The 19084-nt window shown below is 63.0% G+C and overlaps 1 protein-coding gene across 1 annotated transcript; it reads right to left on the bottom strand.

The window, feature by feature from the left end:
* Positions 1–227: 227 nt before the first annotated feature.
* NENF (neudesin neurotrophic factor) lies at positions 228–4816 on the bottom strand. The gene is made up of 4 exons (XM_060184128.1): positions 4616–4816; positions 2444–2504; positions 1576–1679; positions 228–829 (listed from the first exon to the last, which is right to left on the bottom strand). Exons 1-4 carry the CDS (start codon positions 4784–4786, stop codon positions 653–655), a joined length of 513 nt encoding a protein of 170 aa, XP_060040111.1. The 5' UTR covers positions 4787–4816; the 3' UTR covers positions 228–652.
* Positions 4817–19084: the final 14268 nt, after the last annotated feature.

Here is a 19084-nt window from a genome sequence, read left to right as displayed (position 1 = left end):
GGAGGACCGGGCTGGGGCCGGGGCTGGTGGTGGGCTCTCTGGGCTGCGGCCTCCTAAACTCGGCAGGACAATGTAGGCACAGTTTGGGGCTGCTCAGCCTGGCAGAGGCGCTTGGGCACCTCCTGTAGCCTGGGCCCAGGGGGCACTCGGGGATCCCCAGGGAGTCCCAAGCCGGCTCAGGGCTGCATCCCCGGCGAGGCCCCTGCAGAGGGGCGTAAAGAGCTGTGTGGAAAGGAGGCTGCTTTATTCAGGCCACTCACACTGTTTCTCCTGGATGCTGACCATGGGGCCAAGGGGGGCCCTGGGAAGCTGCCCAAGGAGGCAGGGACGTGGCTGAGTCTGGCGGGTGACAAGGCTGGGGCCCAGTCAGGTGCCCCCAAAAGCCTGATTCTAGAACCTGAGCCCAGCGAGTCCCCAGGTGCAGACCCGGCCCCCAGACTCCAGGGCCCACTCCCTCACCCCAGGCACCTCTTCTGCCACTGAGAGGCCTGGGTGCAGGAGGGAGGGCCCCCAGACCGTGCCTCAAGGCCAAGGACAGTGAAGGACATTGGTGGCCCAGCTGGCCTTTGCTGGGCCCCGGCAGCCGGTGCATGGGGCCTTGCGCCAGGGGTCTCTCCGTCCGTCCGTCTCCCTGTCTGTCTCCCCGGGGTGCTCAGAACTCATCCTGGATGTGGAAGTGGGGCTGGTCCTCGGGCCGGAAGTCCAGGTTGGGGCTGCCGTCTTCGTTGAGGATGCGCCGTGCCGTGTAGCCCACGATGGGGTACTTGGCCTTGTACACCCTGCTGAACACGTCCTCCAGGGTGGCCAGCTCCTCCGCAGTGAGGCCCGTCTGTGGTGGAAAGCCCAGTCAGCTTCAGGCCCCCAGCCATGCCGGGTGACTGACTCCCTGAGGCAGAGCAGACGGACCTCCACAGCCAAAGGCCAGAGAGGAGGCAAATGTGAGTGTGTGTGAGTGTGTGTTTGTGTGTACATGTGAGTGTGTGTGTGCATGTTGTGTGAGTACATGCATGCGAGTGTGTGAGTGTGTGCATATGTGTGCATGCATGTGTGTGTGTGAGTGTGTGTGTGTGAGTGTGTGAGTGTGTGTGTATGTGTGTGCATGTGTGTGCACAGCTTTCTAAGTGACACAGGAAGTAAGGGTAGCAGAGACCGTGCCAGGGCTAGGGGTGGCACTCTGCACCCACTGTCACCCAGCATAGACGTATGCACCCCTCCCTCCTTAGCAAACTGTTTCCTGTCTGCTGTGCTTAGGATACCAAGTCTGGACGCAGCTGGGCCTTCCTGATGGGGTCACCCAGCCTGGGGGTGAGGGGACGCCCTCTAGCTGACACCATTTGTCCAGAGCTGCCCACAGCGGCCCAGGGGCCCCAGCTGAGGTGGCAGGTGAGGATGGCGCAGGGGGTAGGGCTGTGACCAGCACACATTCACACACGGGTGACACAGTGACATCTACTGCCAGAAGGCAGGTGGCGGCCATGGGGCAGTGTAGACGGGCCAGTGAGGGAGCGGGAGCGGTTTTGCTGCCCAGGGATCAAGAGGCTGTGCTGGAGGGTACAGGTTTAGACAGAGGCTCACGGTGTCGTGGGTGAGGTCCGAGGGGTCCAGCGACATCTTGGCCACCCCCCTAGTGGAGTCCTTCCCCGTCAAGGTGTTGTAGGGCGCTCCTGGGCCGTAGAACTCTGCAGGGAGCGGGGAGGGGCGTCAGTGTGGCCGGGAGCGGGGAGGGGGCCCAGCCGGCCCCTGGGAGAGGAGACCAATGACATCTCCCAAGCCACCCGCCACCCTCAGGAGGGAGTCACGCACACCGGGCCGGGAGGGGCTCTTTTCTAGACAGAATGAAAAATAATTTCCTAAAAGTACTTCAGAGGCAAACAAGAGGGGCTGAGCAGTGGTGGCACACCCAGCTAAGTGCACGTAGTACGAAGTGCAAGGACCCGGCTCCCCACCTACAGGGGAGGGGGCCGCTTCACAGGCGGTGAAGCAGGTCTGCAGGTGTCTGTCTGTCTCTCTCCCTCTCTGAGTCCCCTCCTCTCTCACAGTCCCTCTGTCCTGTCCAGTAAAAAAGGAAAAAATGGCCGCCAGGAGCAGTGGATTCCTAGTGCTGGCACTGAGCCCCAGTGAAAACCCTGGAGGCAAGGATTTTTTTTTAAAAATTTTAAAATACAAACAAGAAAGCATGTGGGAGCCTGGAAGGTGGGTGGCAAGCCAGCAGCGTTTGGAGTCAAAGGCCAATGACACCACCGTTCCCAAACCACCTCCTTGACCTCATCTGGGGTTTCCATGAGGGAAACGGGAAGCAGTGCCAGAATGTTCCACAGGGCTCCGTGGTCTTTGCTGAGTGACACTTTCCCCACGGCCTCTGCCAGGGTCTCTGTGGAGTGTTGGGGGTGGGGGTGAGGGGCGCCCTGGAAACCAGGATCCACCAACCAAGCTGAGCACTGACCCTTTCCAGAGGTGACATCGAACACCACGCCCTTCACGGCCATGTAGATGGGCTGGTCTTCCTGGAGGCAGAGAGAGGCGTGAAGCGGCAGGCGACAGAAAGTCTGGCACCTGTGCCCAAGGCCACGGCAGCTCGTGGAGCCCGGGAGAGTCACACAGGCCCCGGGGGAGAGAGAACTGAGACAGCGGCCCCACGAGCACAGGGAGGCACTGCCATCAGCCCCACTGCCATCGGCCCGACTCTCCAGGCAAGCACCCCGCCTTCCCCTGGGGCTTCACATACTGCACCCAGGCAGAGGGCTGGTGAGGGGACCCTCTGGGTGCCCCCATACTGCCTGCTGGGTGTGCTGGGGGGTGTTCAGCTCTGGCGGCTGTGCCCCTAGCCCAGCCCCAGGGCACAGGCACCAGGAGGGTCTGAGGAGTGGGCTGCAGAAGGGGGCTGGGCCAGGTCAGAGGCTTCTGGGCCTCCAGGGACCCTCAACCCACGGCCCCACCCTTCTCAGGCCCCCCACCAGGTCCTGGGACATCTGGCCCCCCACCCCGCATTCCTCCAGGCCTGTCTCAGTCCCAGGGTCCCCATCGGCCTCCCATGCCCACCCCCACTCCAAGGTCCCCAAGTCCTGTCTTCTCCCCAACTCCACCTCGATCTCGCCCCCTCCCACACCCCCACCTTCCAGAGGCAGAAGCCCCCAACCCTCGCCCCTCTGTCCCCAAGGCCCCCTGGGCCCCCCAGAGCCCCCCCACTGGACCCTCCTGGAACTCCAGGGCCTCCTCAAACACCCCGACCTCTGGACTCCCTCAGACCCTCCAGTGCCCCCCCTGAGCCCAAGGCTCCCCCAGGCCTCCCTCAGTCTCACCCTGGACCCTCAGGCCCCCTCACACCTCCCCCAGACACCCTGAACCCTCCTGAACCCCCAGGTCTCCTGTCCCCCCCCAAGGCCACCCCCAGGGCCTCCCTGAACCCCCCCAGGCCTCCCTCAGTCCCACCCTGGACCCCCAACCCCCCTCAGACGCCCCAAACCTCCCCCCAGTCCCCACTGGACACGCAAGCCACCCCTCCCCAGCCCTCCTGAACCCCCAGCCCCCCTGCAGGACCCCCACAGATCCCCAAGGACCCCCCTGGGCCCTACTTGGACCCCCCCATGCCCCCGGGCCTCCCTCAGTCCCCCAAGGCCACCCCCACCCCCCCGGGCCTCCCTCAGTCCCCCCGGGCCACCCCCACCCCCCAGGCCAACCCCAGGCCTCCCTCAGTCCCCCCAGGCCACCCCCAACCCCCGGGCCACCCCCAGGCCTCCCTCAGTCCCCCCAGGCCACCCCCATCCCCCCGGGCCACCCCCAGGCCTCCCTCAATCCCCCCGGGCCACCCCCATACCCCCGGGCCACCCCCAGGCCTCCCTCAGTCCCCCCGGGCCACCCCCATCCCCCCGGGCCACCCCCAGGCCTCCCTCAGTCCCCCCGGGCCACCCCCATCCCCCCGGGCCACCCCCAGGCCTCCCTCAATCCCCCCGGGCCACCCCCATCCCCCCGGGCCACCCCCGGGCCTCCCTCAATCCCCCCGGGCCACCCCCATCCCCCCGGGCCACCCCCGGGCCTCCCTCAATCCCCCCGGGTCACCCCCATCCCCCCGGGCCACCCCCAGGCCTCCCTCAGTCCCCCCGGGTCACCCCCATCCCCCCGGGCCACCCCCAGGCCTCCCTCAGTCCCCCCGGGCCACCCCCATCCCCCCGGGCCACCCCCAGGCCTCCCTCAATCCCCCCGGGCCACCCCCATCCCCCCGGGCCACCCCCGGGCCTCCCTCAGTCCCCCCGGGTCACCCCCATCCCCCCGGGCCACCCCCGGGCCTCCCTCAGTCCCCCCAGGCCACCCCCATCCCCCCGGGCCACCCCCAGGCCTCCCTCAGTCCCCCCGGGTCACCCCCATCCCCCCGGGCCACCCCCAGGCCTCCCTCAGTCCCCCCAGGCCACCCCCATCCCCCCGGGCCACCCCCAGGCCTCCCTCAGTCCCCCCGGGCCACCCCCATCCCCCCGGGCCACCCCCAGGCCTCCCTCAATCCCCCCGGGCCACCCCCATCCCCCCGGGCCACCCCCAGGCCTCCCTCAATCCCCCCGGGCCACCCCCGGGCCTCCCTCAGTCCCCCCCCCAGGGCCTCCACGCGGCCTGGCTGCCCCGGCACCTCCACTCCGGCGTAGCGGGCCAGCTCCTCCTCCGTGAACAGCCGCACCGGGGGACCCCGCTCGGCGGGGCGCAGAGTCTGTCCAGCCCCGACCGCGGGCAGCCCCGAGATCAGCGCCACCACCAGGGCCAGAGTGGCCAGCCGCCACCGCCCCGGCCCGCAGCCGGCCATGGCGAGTGCGGACAGGAGGGGCCCGGCCCGGACACGCCCACCTTCTGGACACGCCCAGCGCGCCTGGCCCCGCCTACTTAGTAAGGGACACCGCCCACCGCGCCTGGCCCCGCCTACTTAGTAAGGGACACCGCCCACCGCGCCTGGCCCCGCCTACTTAGTAAGGGACACCGCCCACCGCGCCTGGCCCCACCTACTTAGTAAGGGACACCGCCCACCGCGCCTGGCCCCGCCTACTTAGTAAGGGACACCGCCCACCGCGCCTGGCCCCGCCTACTTAGTAAGGGACACCGCCCACCGCGCCTGGCCCCGCCTACTTAGTAAGGGACACCGCCCACCGCGCCTGGCCCCGCCTACTTAGTAAGGGACACCGCCCACCGCGCCTGGCCCCGCCTACTTAGTAAGGGACACGCCCAGCGCGCCTGGCCCCGCCTACTTAGTAAGGGACACCGCCCACCGCGTCTGGCCCCGCCCCCTGAGCACGCCCACCGCGCGGGAGGCCGCAGGCTTTGCTGAGCCCCGCCCGTAGACACGCCCACCATCTGGGACCGCTCGCACTCGGGGCCACGCCTACAGACACGCCCACAGTAACGGAGGCCGCCCATTCGTCGGGCCACGCCCGTGCCCGGCATAAGCCCCGCCCCTCCCGGGCCTCGCGGGGCCTGCAGCCAGAAGACCAGAAGTTGGTGTAACCCCAGACTGGGCTGCAGCCTGCAAACCGAGCCAGAGCGACCTGTTGCCCTGGCTTCCTTGATTAGCTCTTGATAAGAACCAGAGCTGTCCCAGGAAAGTGGGGCAAACTCCATTAACCCACTTTTCTTTTCCATGATCTTTCTTTATTCTTTTTTTTTTTTTCTTTTTGGTGGCACTGAGGACTCATTCATGTATATCTTCACCCTCCCGCCAACTTTTTCTTTCTGGAGTGAAGAAGAGACACCAGAGCTCTAGAGTTTCCTCCCGTGCCATAGCACCTGCCTTGTGGTGTCTGGGTTCTAAGCTGGGCCAGAGCGAGGCGCCTCCCCTACCCGGTGAACTTTGCTTCCCAGCTGTGTTTACATCTGGGTGGGGTGGGCTATAAAGGGTGGGCTCCACACTGGGGCCCTTGGGTGGCTGTCTGTGCCATCACTGGACACGTCCGTGAAGCAGGGCCCGAGGTGGGGACAGGGAGCTGGGTGGGGTGCAGCCCCAGGTGGGCTGATGGGGAAGGGGCATGTGTACGGAGGGGACAGTGGCTCCCCAGGGGGAAAGGTGGCAGAGGAGGGGGTGGCGGGGGTCTGAGTGCCTGAAGGGCCCGCAAGGAGGGACAGAGGAGAAGCAGGGGTAGGGGTACCTCTCTTGTGGACCTTACGGCTTGTTTATATTGTATTTATTTTTTTTTTTTCTTCATTGCCACCAGGGTAATCACTGAGGCTCGGTGGCTGCACAATGATTCCACTGCTCTTTGTGGCCATTACTCTTCTTCTTTTTCTTTTGTTCCTTTATTATAGAGACAGGTATAGAGAGGGAGAAAGAAGAAGAGAGAGGGGATCGGGCGGTAGCACAACGGGTTAAGCGCACGTGGCACAAAGCACAAGGACCGGCGTAAGGATCCCGGTTTGAGCCCCCAGCTCCCCACCTGCAGGGGGGTCGCTTCCCAGGCGGTGACGCAGGTCTGCAGGTGTCTGTCTTTCTCTCCCCTTCTCTGTCTTCCCCTCCTCTCTCCATTTCTCTCTGTCCTATCCAACGACGACAACAGTAATAACTACAACAATAAAACAACAAGGGCAACAAAAGGATATAAATAAATATAAAAACAAAAGAGGGAGCAAGAGACAGACACCTGCAGCACTGCTCACTGCTCGTGAAGTGCTCCCCCGCAGGAGGGGACAGGAAACACACCTGATGAACTTTTTCTAGACGGAGGGAGAAGGAGCCAGACTGAGAAGGAGACACACAGCACTGCTCCACCGCTCGTGATGCTACCACTTGGCGTGGTGCTTCCACTGGGCGGCTGGGTACACAGCCCAGGTCCTCGTGCCTGGCAGAGTTTGTGCTCCATCTGGTGAGCCATCTCCCACCGTCTATCTATCTATCTATCTATCTATCTATCTATCTATCTATCTATTTATTGCCTCTGGTCGCCGGGGCTCTGTGCCACCAGCACTGTGAACCCACCACTTCTAGTGGCCTTTTTTCTTTTTTCCCTTTTGTTGGATAGGACAAAGAGAAATTGAGGGAGAGGGGAAGACAGAGAGGGAGAGAGAAAGAGAGACACCTGCAGACCTGCTTTGCTGCTCGTGAAGCGCTCCCACTATAGCTGGGGAGCCGGGACTGGAACCCAGGTCCTTGGGCACATCCTTGCATGTAGTGTTACGTGCATTTGACAGGATGCACCACCACCCAGCCCCCCACCCCATTTTTATTAATCTTAAAATTGTACATGCTTTTATTTGTAAGAGAGGGAGGCCAGAGCACCACTCAGCTCTGGCCTACGGTGGTTCGGATTGAGTGTTGGGCCCCGGAGACGTCGGGCGGACAAAGCCCTCACTCTGCATGGAGCTGTCTCCCCGCCCGCATAGCCTGTTTCTGAGTGACTGACCTTTCAGTTGAGCAAAAACCGAGGGCTGAATTGAAGCCAGCGGGAGACACGGGCTGTGAGAACAGAGAGCAGAGGCCACTGTGGCCTCCAGATAAGGTGACAAGATGTGGCCGGGCCTGCCTGCTGAGACACGGATGTGAGACCCCGAGGGGCTGGCATGACCCCTGAGACAGGAGAGCTGGTGGGGAGCAGCTCTGGGGGAGAACGGGATCCTGGGGGCCTGTCCAGCCTGAGGAGGGTACAGCTAAGTGCAGGGATCCGGTTGGGACTGTTCTGAGTCTGGAGCTGGGGGACACGTTCCTGGCTGCAGAGGGAGGGTGAATCACTATGCAGTCTGTGCTCATAGTCACAGGGTGGGGGCGCAGGTGTGGGGCTGAGCTCCGAGGACATGCGTGTGGCCAGGGAAGCACTGAGCTCTCGGGGTCCACCAGCATTTTGTGGGGTGAGAACCCTCCAGCAGAGCCCAGAGTGGGGCTCACTAGGTCATCCTTGAATGCTGTATGAGACTCGCTTCATGCTCAGCAAACGCTGGGGAGCAAGGACAGGCCTTCATATTTTCCTTTTATCCCTTAAAGATGTATTTAATTTTATATTCATTCATTTTAGTGAGTGAGGCGCGCACACACACACACACACACACACACACACACACACACACACCAGGGCCCTGCTCAGCTTTGGCTGATGGGGATTGGACTGGGACCTCGGAGCATCAGGCATGACAGTCTTTTGCAAAACTGTTAAGACATTCCTCAGCCTAGATGTATTTATATAATAAAGCAATAGAAAGGAAGACGAGAGAGAGAGAACTAGAGCACAACTCTGGCACATGCTTATGCCCAGGACTGAACTTGGGACCTCACACTTGAGAGTCTAACTCTATTCACTGTGACTGTGAACTATTATTATTATTATTATTATTATGAAAGACTGATCTGCTTATTTTGTTATATATATCAGAGCACTGCTCAGCTCTGGTGTACTGTGGTACAAAGGCCTGAAGATCTGAGAGGCTGGAGCCTCTCAGATCCTCAGGAAGTAGAGTCTGTTTGCATAACCATTACGCTACCTCCTCCCCATCTGTTTATTTCGTGACCAGAGCACCTGGATTATGTAGGAATCGAACCTGGGGCCTTGGGCATGCACTCTGCTGCAAAGCTACCCCTTCTGCTTCAGTAGGAACATTCTCTGGCCAGACCATCCCTCAGCTCTGACTCCTGGCAGTGCATTCATGCGCTCCTGTCATCCCTCAGCCACCGTGAGAACCACTGTCACCCCAGGAAATGGATGGTGCCCTGCAGCGTGGCCACGTGCGTCTCTTGCTCACAGTCACAGTGGGACACAGCTAGGAGGGCTCGGGCACACGCCCTGCAGCCCTGGGTGGCTGTACCTCACCTTCGTTGTTGGTCAATCTCCATGGGACCCTCATGGACCCTATGAGTCCCTGCCCAGCCTGGCAGTGCACCCCCTCCCACAGGTGAAAGGCCCTGCAGCCCTGGGCTCGAATGTCACTGGGTCACGTGCCGCCCAGCCCCTCCCCTCCCCGAGGCTCCCTCCAGCTGAGACTTCCTCCAGCTGAGACATTTTGACAGTCAGATCTAACTTCTGCCTCCCCGAGTCCATCAGCCAGCAGCTCCCACACCCCGGGCTGGCCCCTACTTCCTTCTCTACTTGAACCCAGGCTCATTTTTTCCAAAGGAACCAGCGGGCCACTTAGGAGGACCATGGAAGCTGTTCTGAATCTGGCCGCATAGCTGCGGGCTAGACCTGGGTTTAGCAGGTGATGGAAGCCGGGAGACACCCCCCAGGGCACCCCGAGCGTCAGGGCTGCTGCAGAGAGGCTTGTGGCAGTGGTCTGCCCATGGGGCCCTGGCGCAGGCTGGAGCCATAGAGCCCGGGGTGTCCCCGCTGCCGTCCCCAGCCTCCTGTGGGCTTGCCTTGTCTGGACCTGTACTCAGGGCAACATCAGAACTGGGGGGGGGGGGGTGCCAGCAAGCTCAGGTGGGCACAGCCCTGGACTCCTGAGCACCCTCCAGCAGCCCCCACCATGGCCCCCATCTGCTGCTGGCTCCCCAGCCTGGGCTCAGACCCACCACCAGGGGACACCCCTGGAAAGCCACACCGACCGCTACTTGCAGTCTCGCACAGAGCGTTGTTTGTTGCTCGGGGAGTCCTTGTGCTCAGTCTTGCACTCTGCGGGTTTGAGTCCCCGGTGAGTGTCAGACTCGCTGGGTGACGGGGGCAGCAGGGACCCGACTCAGCACCCACCTGCTCAGACCTCACACTGGGGGAGACTCGGTCGTCGGCCAAACTCAGGCCAGAAGCGCAGCAGGCAGGGCTGGAGGGGCAGTGGGGTGGCCACGGGGGCCAGTGCAGATTGGGAGGTGGAGAAAGGCCAGGAGGAGGCATGGAAGTGCGAGAGACAGGGACAGGGAACAGCATTCCGGACAGGGAACAGTCAGGGCAGAGGCCGCCAGCACTGGCAGATCGAGCTGGGGGCAGGGTGACCTGGAGGGTGGGGCTGCGGGACAGATGCCAGGGATCCAGAGGACTTTGGCTTTGGAGAGGCCAGAGAAGGCCAGTCACGGTCACAAGACCTGTGTTTTGCTGACTGCAGTGGATGGAGCACTAGCTTCAGGCTGTCAGGAAAGAGCGAGCAGCTGGGAGGAGCGGCTGGAAGCGGCGTGTCAGCTGCACGGCTGCCTTGAGTGTGTGGGGCCCCGGGCTGATCCCTGGCACCACAGTGAGGCAAAATAGACAAAACCAGGTAAACAGCAAAAATGTCTGAGTGGTTTTCTGCTCTCCCTTTGTCCCCAGCCCCCATTAAAAAATAAAATAAAAGTGACAGGGCTAGGAAGTCTGGCGGTAGTTAAGCGCAGGTGGCACAAAGCGCAAGGGCCGGCGTAAGGATCCCGGTTCGAGCCCCCGGCTCCCCACCTGCAGGGGAGTCGCTTCACAGGCGGTGAAGCAGGTCTGCAGGTGTCTGTCTTTCTCTCCCCCTCTCTGTCTTCCCCTCCTCTCTCCATTTCTCTCTGTCCTATCCAACAACGACAACAACAATAATAACTACAACAATAAAGCAAGGGCAACAAAAGGAAATAAATATTTTTAAAATAAAAGTGACAGGGCTAGCAAGATGGCTCACGTAGCTAACGCACCTGCTCTGTCATGGGATGACTCGGGTTCGAGCCCAGCCGCCACTGCACTGAAGGAAGCTATGCTGTGGTATCTCTCTGTCTCCCAGGCTCTGTCTTCCTTCTCTCTCTCTCTCTTTCCTGTGCCACCAGGGCTATTGCTGGGGCTCAGCTCCTGTACAACTCCACTGCTCCCAGTGGTCTGTCTTGATTTCTTTTTCTTTTTCTTTGATAGAGACAGAGAGGAGCAGAGAGGAAGAGAGGGGGGAAAGTGTGTCTCCGGCACTGCCCACCAGGAACCTTCTCACCCTGCAGGCGGGAAAGGGAGTCCTTGAATTCAGTAATGGCCTAACCCCTCTGTCTCTCAGCTCTGCCTCTGTCTGAAAAGGCTGGTCCAGGGACAGTGGGGTCTGGGCGTAGCCATGCACTTCCGGGTCCCCGCAGGACACAAACCCTGAGGCTACCAACAACCCAGTTATTCCTGGTGGTTCTAGGGCTGGAGGGTAGAGACAGAGGTGTCAGGCTGCCTCCCCAACTCTGGATAGAATCCCCCCTCACCTCTCCCAGCTTCCGGTGACCTGCAGGTGAAGGATTAAAGTCACCCTCGTGAGCAGCTACGGCCCATCTGTCCCTCTGCACAGTGTGTAAGGACACCACCACTCAGAGGCATCAAGAAATTGCCTCACTTAGAATGACTTCATCTTGGTTTTTAAATGTTACCTTTCTTTAGAGGCATCGGGAATGGAAACCAGCATCTCACACACACAAGGCGTGTGCTCTGCGCTGAGCTTCAGGCCTGGCCCCAAGGCGGCCCTCCCTCATGACACCTGCAGCACCCCACTTCCAAACAAGCTCGTGTTCGTGTTCTGAGCCACCACGGGATTCGGACTCCAAGATACCTCAGATGTTTCCCTGGGGGTGGGCCGGGGTGGGGTGTCAGGGGCTGAGGTGCCCCATGACAGCAGTTTAGGGCACAGAGGGACACTCGAGTCCTGTACACAGTGGAAAGCAACACCGCCTAGGTCCCAGGGCCAGAGGGACACCTGACAAGGGGGAGGACAGTGTGGGGTGCAGAGTGTCTAGGAGGCAGGGCAGGGAGGCTTCGCAAGGAGGAGAGGGCCCCGAGCCCCTAAACCCACAGGTCCACAGAGAGCCCCAGGGAGTGGCCACCTGATGGACAAACCGGGCGGCACTTGTGACCTTGACAAGGAAGTACTGTTTCAGGAACTTGAAAAGGAGGAAAGTTTCAACAAGAGAGGAGAGAGGCTCTGGGGCTGCCAACACACAAGGAGACTGGTGTCCGCCGTGGGGCTCTTAGGAAGGGTCCCAGCAAGGACGGGTTGGAATCCCACAGCATGATAAGGGATCGAATGGGGGCTGGGATGGAGAGACAGCTTGATGCTTCCGCAGAACTCTCCTGCCTGAGGTTTCAGGCCCAGGTTCAACCCCCTGCAGGGTCTGGTAAATGATGAAGGAAGGAAGCCAATGTGCTGTTGTGATGAGCGCCTGTGGAGACCAGAGTCCCCTCGCAGACCGACAGCCGTCCAGCCCGCAGTATGTCAGGTGTGCTCACGGGCAGACGGACGGACCTAGGTTTCCCGTGAGTTTCTGAAAGAGTCAGGGGCCGGCGGCCGTGGGGTTTCTTCACTGCGTGAGAGAGCGGCCAGTGAGCTGTGTTTCTAGCAAGTCTCCAGTCAGAGGCGTCTCCCAGCCTGTGTCATCCACACGGAGCCAGGACATTCTTTTCTTTCTTTCTTTCTCATTTTATTTTTATTTTTATTTTTTTACTAGAGCACTTCTCAGCTCTGGCTTATGACGGTGCAAGGAATTGAACCTGAGACTTTGGAACTTCAGGCATGAGAGTCTCTTTATGTAAGCATTATGCTCCAGGACGTTCATTTTCTTTGTTTCTTTGTTTCTTTTTTCTTTTTTTGCCTCCAGGGTTATTGCTGGGCTCATGAATCCTGCACCATGAATCCATCGCTCCTGGAGGCCATTTTTTCTCCCTTTTGTTGCCCTTGTTGTTGTAACCTTGTTGTGGTTATTATTGTTGTTGATGTCGTTCCTTGTTGGATAGGACAGAGAGACATGGAGAGAGGAGGGGAAGGCAGAGAGGGGGAGAGAAAGACAGACACCTGCAGACCTGCTTCACCGCCTGTGAAGCGACTCCCCTGCAGGTGGGGAACTGGGGGCTCAAACCCGGATCCTTACGCCGGTCCTTGTGCTTTGAGCCACGTGCGCTCAACCCGCTGGGCTACCGCCCGGCTCCCCAGGACGTTCATTTCAATCCTACCCTCCCAGTGAGTTGGGGCCCAGCTGTGTGTGCGGCGGAGGGCAGGCCCTGGGCTGCTCCCCTCTCTCCCTCGGGCCCTGACTTGGCTCACACTCAGGAACATGGTGCTCCAGGCTGGGTGTTTTGATGATGTGCAGGGACTTTAAGGGGTGCTGTATCTCCTCTCTGCTGGGGGTGGGGATGGGGGCTGTGCATGGTGGGGTGCAGGTGCGCTGTGGGGGGGTGCAGGTGTGCTGCGGGACGAGGTGCAGGTGCGCTGCGGGGGGGGGCAGGTGTGCTGCGGGACGAGGTGCAGGTGTGCTGCGGGACGAGGTGCAGGTGTGCTGCGGGACGAGGTGCAGGTGTGCTGCGGGAGGGTGCAGGTGTGCTGCGGGAGGGAGGGTGCAGGTGTGCTGCGGGGCGAGGTGCAGGTGTGCTGCGGGAGGGAGGGTGCAGGTGTGCTGCGGGAGGGAGGGTGCAGGTGTGCTGCGGGAGGGTGCAGGTGTGCTGCGGGGCGAGGTGCAGGTGTGCTGCGGGAGGGAGGGTGCAGGTGTGCTGCGGGGGGGTGCAGGTGTCCTGCGGGGCGAGGTGCAGGTGTGTTGCGGGGAGGGTGCAGGTGTGCTGCGGGAGGGAGGGTGCAGGTGTGCTGCGGGAGGGAGGGTGCAGGTGTGCTGCGGGAGGGTGCAGGTGTGCTGCGGGAGGGAGGGTGCAGGTGTGCTGCGGGAGGGAGGGTGCAGGTGTGCTGCGGGGAGGGTGCAGGTGTGCTGCGGGGAGGGTGCAGGTGTGCTGCGGGAGGGAGGGTGCAGGTGTGCTGCGGGACGAGGTGCAGGTGTACTGCGGGAGGGTGCAGGTGTGCTGCGGGAGGGTGCAGGTGTGCTGCGGGAGGGAGGGTGCAGGTGTGCTGCGGGAGGGAGGGTGCAGGTGTGCTGCGGGAGGGAGGGTGCAGGTGTGCTGCGGGAGGGAGGGTGCAGGTGTGCTGCGGGGCGAGGTGCAGGTGTGCTGCGGGAGGAGGTGCAGCCAGCCTCTGTGCTGGGGGAGCAGGTGCGGCGCTCTGGCCCCTCCAGGGACAAAGGACTCAGGTCCCTCCCCGCCCCGGCCCAGGTGTGGCGCGGGGGTCGTCCCGGGCCTGCAGGCGCGAGGCAGCCGTGTGTGTGCGGGGCGCGGGCTCGGGGCGGCGCAGGTCGGAGCGGGACTGAGAAGCAGCACCTGCGGCCCGGTCCATGCAAACAAACCGTCTACACGTGGTCACCGCCCCGCCCCAGTCACAGAGCAGCGGACACCCACGGGCGTAGCACCCCGGCCGGTGGACCCGGCCCAGCAGAGGCGAGTGATCAGCCCGCGCGAGGCTCAGCGCCGGAGGCGGGACTACAGGCCGGAACTACAACTCCCGGCGTGCTTTGCGCGGCAGCGCCCGGCACATGCGCAGACGACCGCCCCGCCCCGCTCCGCCGGCTCCTCGGAACAGTCTGGCCCGCGGAGCCGGCAGGTCTGGGGGGCCGCGCACCCTGCGCCCCGGCGTCACGGCCATGATGCGCCAGGAGCTCTCCACGGCCTACCGCGAGGTGCGGCTGCGCGGGGGCTGCGGGGAGGCCGCAGGGGGCTGGGGGTCGTGGGGAGGGGGCTGCAGGGGAGTCTGGGGAGGGGGCTGCAGGGGAGTCTGGGGAGTGGCTGCAGGGGAGTCTGGGGAGGGGGTACGGGGGAGTCTGGGGAGGGGCTGCAGGGGAGTCTGGGGAGGGGGCTGCAGGGGAGTCTGGGGAGTGGCTGCAGGGGAGTCTGGGGAGGGGGCTGCAGGGGAGTCTGGGGATGGGGCTGCAGGGGAGTCTGGGGAGGGGGTACCGGGGAGTCTGGGGAGGGGCTGCAGGGGAGTCTGGGGAGGGGGTACCGGGGAGTCTGGGGAGGGGGCTGCAGGGGAGTCTGGGGAGGGGGTACGGGGGAGTCTGGGGAGGGGCTGCAGGGGAGTCTGGGGAGGGGGTACGGGGGAGTCTGGGGAGGAGCTGCAGGGGAGTCTGGGGAGGGGGTACGGGGGAGTCTGGGGAGGGGGCTGCGGGGAGTCTGGGGAGGGGGCTGCAGGGGAGTCTGGGGAGTGGTTGCAGGGGAGTCTGGGGAGGGGGTACGGGGGGAGTCTGGGGAGGGGGCTGCAGAGGAGTCTGGGGAGGGGGCTGCAGGGGAGTCTGGGGAGGGGGTACGGGGGAGTCTGGGGAGGGGGCTGCGGGGAGTCTGGGGAGGGGGCTGCAGGGGAGTCTGGGGAGTGGTTGCAGGGGAGTCTGGGGAGGGGGTACGGGGGAGTCTGGGGAGGGGGCTGCAGGGGGGTCGTGGGAAGGGGGCTTCGGGTAGTCTGGGGAGGGGGCTGTGGGGAGTCTGGGGAGGGGTGCGGGGGAGTCTGGGGAGGGGGCTGGGGTGGCGCTGCGGACTTGTTGGCAGGTGGATTGCACCTGGCGGGCACCTTTGCCCCCCCACCTTTGCCCCCGCCCGGGTCAGGCAGCTCCTCCTGGGCTGCAGGGCTCCTGGCCTGGGAAGTGCGGTGGCTCCCAGGCTCCTGGCCCCTGGCTGAGACACCCCCCCAAGCCCCCTTCCAGAACCTTCTCTGGCCTGGGCTTCACCTGGTGCAGCGTCTGCCCTGCACCCCCACAGCCTCATCTCCTTGGCTGAAGGGAGGGACACCTGGGCACCCCGGGCACCCTGACACCCCGACACCCTGACACCCCGGGCACCCCGACACCCCGGGCACCCCGACACCCCGGGCACACCGACACCCTGACACCCCGACACCCTGACACCCTGGGCACCCTGACACCCCGACACCCTGACACCCCGGACACCCCGACACCCTGACACCCTGGGCACCCTGACACCCCGACACCCTGACACCCCGGGCACCGTGACACCCCGACACCCTGGGCACCCTGACACCCCGACACCCTGACACCCCGGGCACCCTGACACCCCGACACCCTGACATCCCAGGTACCCCGACACCCTGACACCCCAGGTAGCCCGACACCCTGACACCCCAGGTAGCCCGACACCCTGACACCCCGGGCACCCTGACACCCCAACACCCCAGGCACCCCAACACCCTGATACCCTGGGCACCCTGACACCCCGACAGGCACCCCGACACCCTGACTCCCCGGGTACCCTGACACCCCGACAGGCACCCCAACACCCCGACACCCTGACACCCTGGGCACCCTGACACCCCGACAGGCACCCCGACAGGCACCCCGACACCCTGACACCCCAGGCACCCTGACACCCCAGATACCCCAACACCCTGACACCCCAACACCCCAGGCACCCCGACACCCTGACACCCCGACACACTGACACCCTGACCCTAAACGGGAGGCAGGCTGCATATTCTCGCTGTGCCCCCTGCCATGTCCTCTGCCCTCTACCCTGCCACCTGTCCCCTGCCCTGCCACCTGCCCTGTCCCCTACCCTGCCCTGCCACCTGCCCTGTGGGCGCCTGGTGGCTTTCAGCCCTCCCCGGGACGCGGTGCCCTGGTGCCCGGCTGCAGGTCCCGAGGTCCGCGCCAGCCCTGGGGGAGAGGCCCACACGCCCTGCCTGCCTCCAGCCTCTCCTGGGACCCCGGCCAAGTCACAGAGCCCCCAGGCCCCTCCCGTGTGTGCAGGCTGCTGGCAGTGGGGGAGGGGCCGGGGCTGGGCACACAGGTGCCGTCCAGGCCGGGTAGCCCCAGAGGCGGGGGGTGGGCACTGGGGGTCCTGCCCTGGCAGGCGGGTGCTCACTGGCCAGGCGGGCTCCCAGGGTGTGTGAGGAGACGGGCAGGTGCCCTGCTTTGGGGGCAGGGCCAGGGGGAGCTGCTGCCCAGGACCCCTCCCCTTGCCTTCCCTTCTTAGTTAGGGCCAGCTCCCATGCCTGAGGGCCGGGGTTCGAGTCCCAGCACCACTTGCAGCTCCACGAGTGGCGGAGCCGTGTGCCGTGTTGTGTCTCTTCTGTCTTTCTCTAGAGTAAAGTGAAAAGTTGGCCCCAGAGAGTGGAGTCTCCAGGACTGCAAAACAAAAGGTTTTTTTTTAACCAGAGCACTGCTCAGCTCTGGCTTATGGCGGTGTGGGGGGTTGAACCTGGGACTTGAAAGCCTCAGGCATGAGAATCTCTTTGCATAACCATTACGCTATACCCTCACTCGCAAAACATTTTTTTAATTAAAAATATTTTTATTAATATTTATTCATTGGCTAGAGACAGAGAGACAGGGAAATGGGAGACAGGGAGAGAGAGACGCGTGCTGCCCTGCTTTACTGCCGTGAAGCTTCTCCCTGCAGGTGGGGGCCAGCGGCCTGAACTGGGAACCCACCACTCCTAGCTGCCATTGTTCCCTTTTTTAAAATGTATTGTTTATCTTTACATTTTTATTTGATAGGACAGAGAATTTAAGAGGGGAGGGGAGATAGAGACCTGCAGCCCTGCGTCACCACTCGTGAAGCTTCCCCCTGCAGTGGGGAGTGGGGGCTTGAACTCCGGTCCCTGTGCGCTGTAACGTGTGCATTCAGGGAGCCGGGCGGGAGCGCAGCGGGTTAAGCGCATGTGGCACAAAGCACAAGGACCGGCGTAAGGATCCCAGTTCAAGCCCCCGGCTCCCCGCCTGCAGGGGAGTCGCTTCCCAGGCGGTGAAGCAGGTCTGCAGGTGTCTGTCTTTCTCTCCCCCTCTCCGTCTTCCCCTCCTCTCTCCATTTCTCTGTCCTATCCAACAACAATAGCAACAACAACTACAATAGTAAAAAAAACAAGGGCAACAAAATGGAAAATAAATGTTAAAAAGGTATATATATATATATATATATATATATATATATATATATATATATATATATATATATATATATAAAAGTGTATTCCACCAGGTGCACCACCACCTAGCCCCGTCTCCCCGTCTCCACCCTCTCCCCCCCTCCCCCGTCCTAGGTCTTCAGAACCCTCGCTCAGCCCTGGGAGGCTGGTGACTGTGTCCTGCTGGTGGCACCCTGCCCCCGGGCAGGCGATGAGGCGGCTCGAGGTCTGTCCTCATCACCCTCTGGCAGACTTCAGCCCGTCCTCTGTCCTGCCCCCTCCCCCTTAGGCCCACCCCTGACCCTGGGAAGTGGCTGGGTCACGGGCCTTGCAGCCAGATGGGCAGCGCCCAGAGCTCATATGCAGCCGGGCATGGGGCTGCTGGCTGCTGGCTGCTGGTGGCCGCCGAGTGCCACCTGGCTGGGTGTGCCCATGTCCTTCACCGTCCCCTCTCTGTCTTCGCAGCTGAGCGAGGAGCTGGACCAGGTGGTGGAGAGCTCGGAGCTGGAGAAGGAGCCCAGGGTCAGAGTGCAGGGCCCAGGTGGCCTCCCAGGTGAGTGGTGGGGCTGGGGACCCTGGTGTCGGAGGTGAGTGCGCGAGTGACGGGGAGGGGGGCTTTGTAATCTGCCCTGGCTCAGGGGCTTCACTGATACCTCAGACCCACCCCCACCTTCCAGAGGAGCGTCTCTCCCGCGGCCACTGCCCGGCTCTTGTGGTCAGGGTGCGTCAGACCCCTCCCTTCCGCCCTGCCTGGCAGCCCCACCTGCCACTCACATGACTGCGGGGCGACACCTGGGAGCCCAGGTGTAGACCCTGTTTCCTCCAGGTCCCGGCTGGGGGCTCTGCTCACCTGTCCCTAAGGGGCCCTGAGCTTCCTGTCCCCAAGCCACGTCCCAGCTCCACCCCTTGAGCCTGGGAGCCGCTCTTATTTGATTTTGGATAGAGACAGAAATTGAGAGAGATGGGGGAGATAGAGAGACAGAGAGATGCCTGCAGACCTGCTTCACCGCCTGTGAAGCGACTCCCCTGCAGGTGGGGAGCTGGGGGCTCCAACTGGGATCCACACGCGGGTCCTTGCGCTTTGCGCCACGTGCGCTTAACCCGCACCTCCCTGGGCCCCGCTCTGGGGCCGTCCCCACGAGCCTGGTGGCTTCCTTCCTCTCTGCGCTGGCTTCCTGTGCCCGTCTCCTGCAGAGCCTCCTTCGCTGCTGCGTGGGCAGCAGGGGCGGCGTCTGTTCCTCTAGGAGTGTGGACCCCCCCCACCCCAGGATTTGTGGTCACCTGGCTGGTGGAGTGGGGGCTGCTGGTTGAGGAAGGCGCCACTGACCCAGCTGCTGGGGCCCAATGGAGGGGGGAGGTCCTGCACCCCGTGACTGGTCTGGGGTGGGGGGAGGGGGCCGGACCGGGGTTGAGCCTGACCCGGGTTCCAGAAGACTGGCAGGAAGCTGGCGATGCTGCCAGTTTCTGGGGGCTCTTCTGCCCGTGGCACCGTGTCTAATTCCTGTCCGCCTCGTGGGGCCTC

The sequence above is a fragment of the Erinaceus europaeus genome, unplaced genomic scaffold (genome assembly GCF_950295315.1).
Source record: "Erinaceus europaeus unplaced genomic scaffold, mEriEur2.1 scaffold_1102, whole genome shotgun sequence".
NCBI classification, from domain to species: Eukaryota; Metazoa; Chordata; class Mammalia; order Eulipotyphla; family Erinaceidae; genus Erinaceus; species Erinaceus europaeus.
Note: the sequence above shows the minus strand (reverse complement) of the source record. Positions and strands in the feature narration are given on the sequence as shown.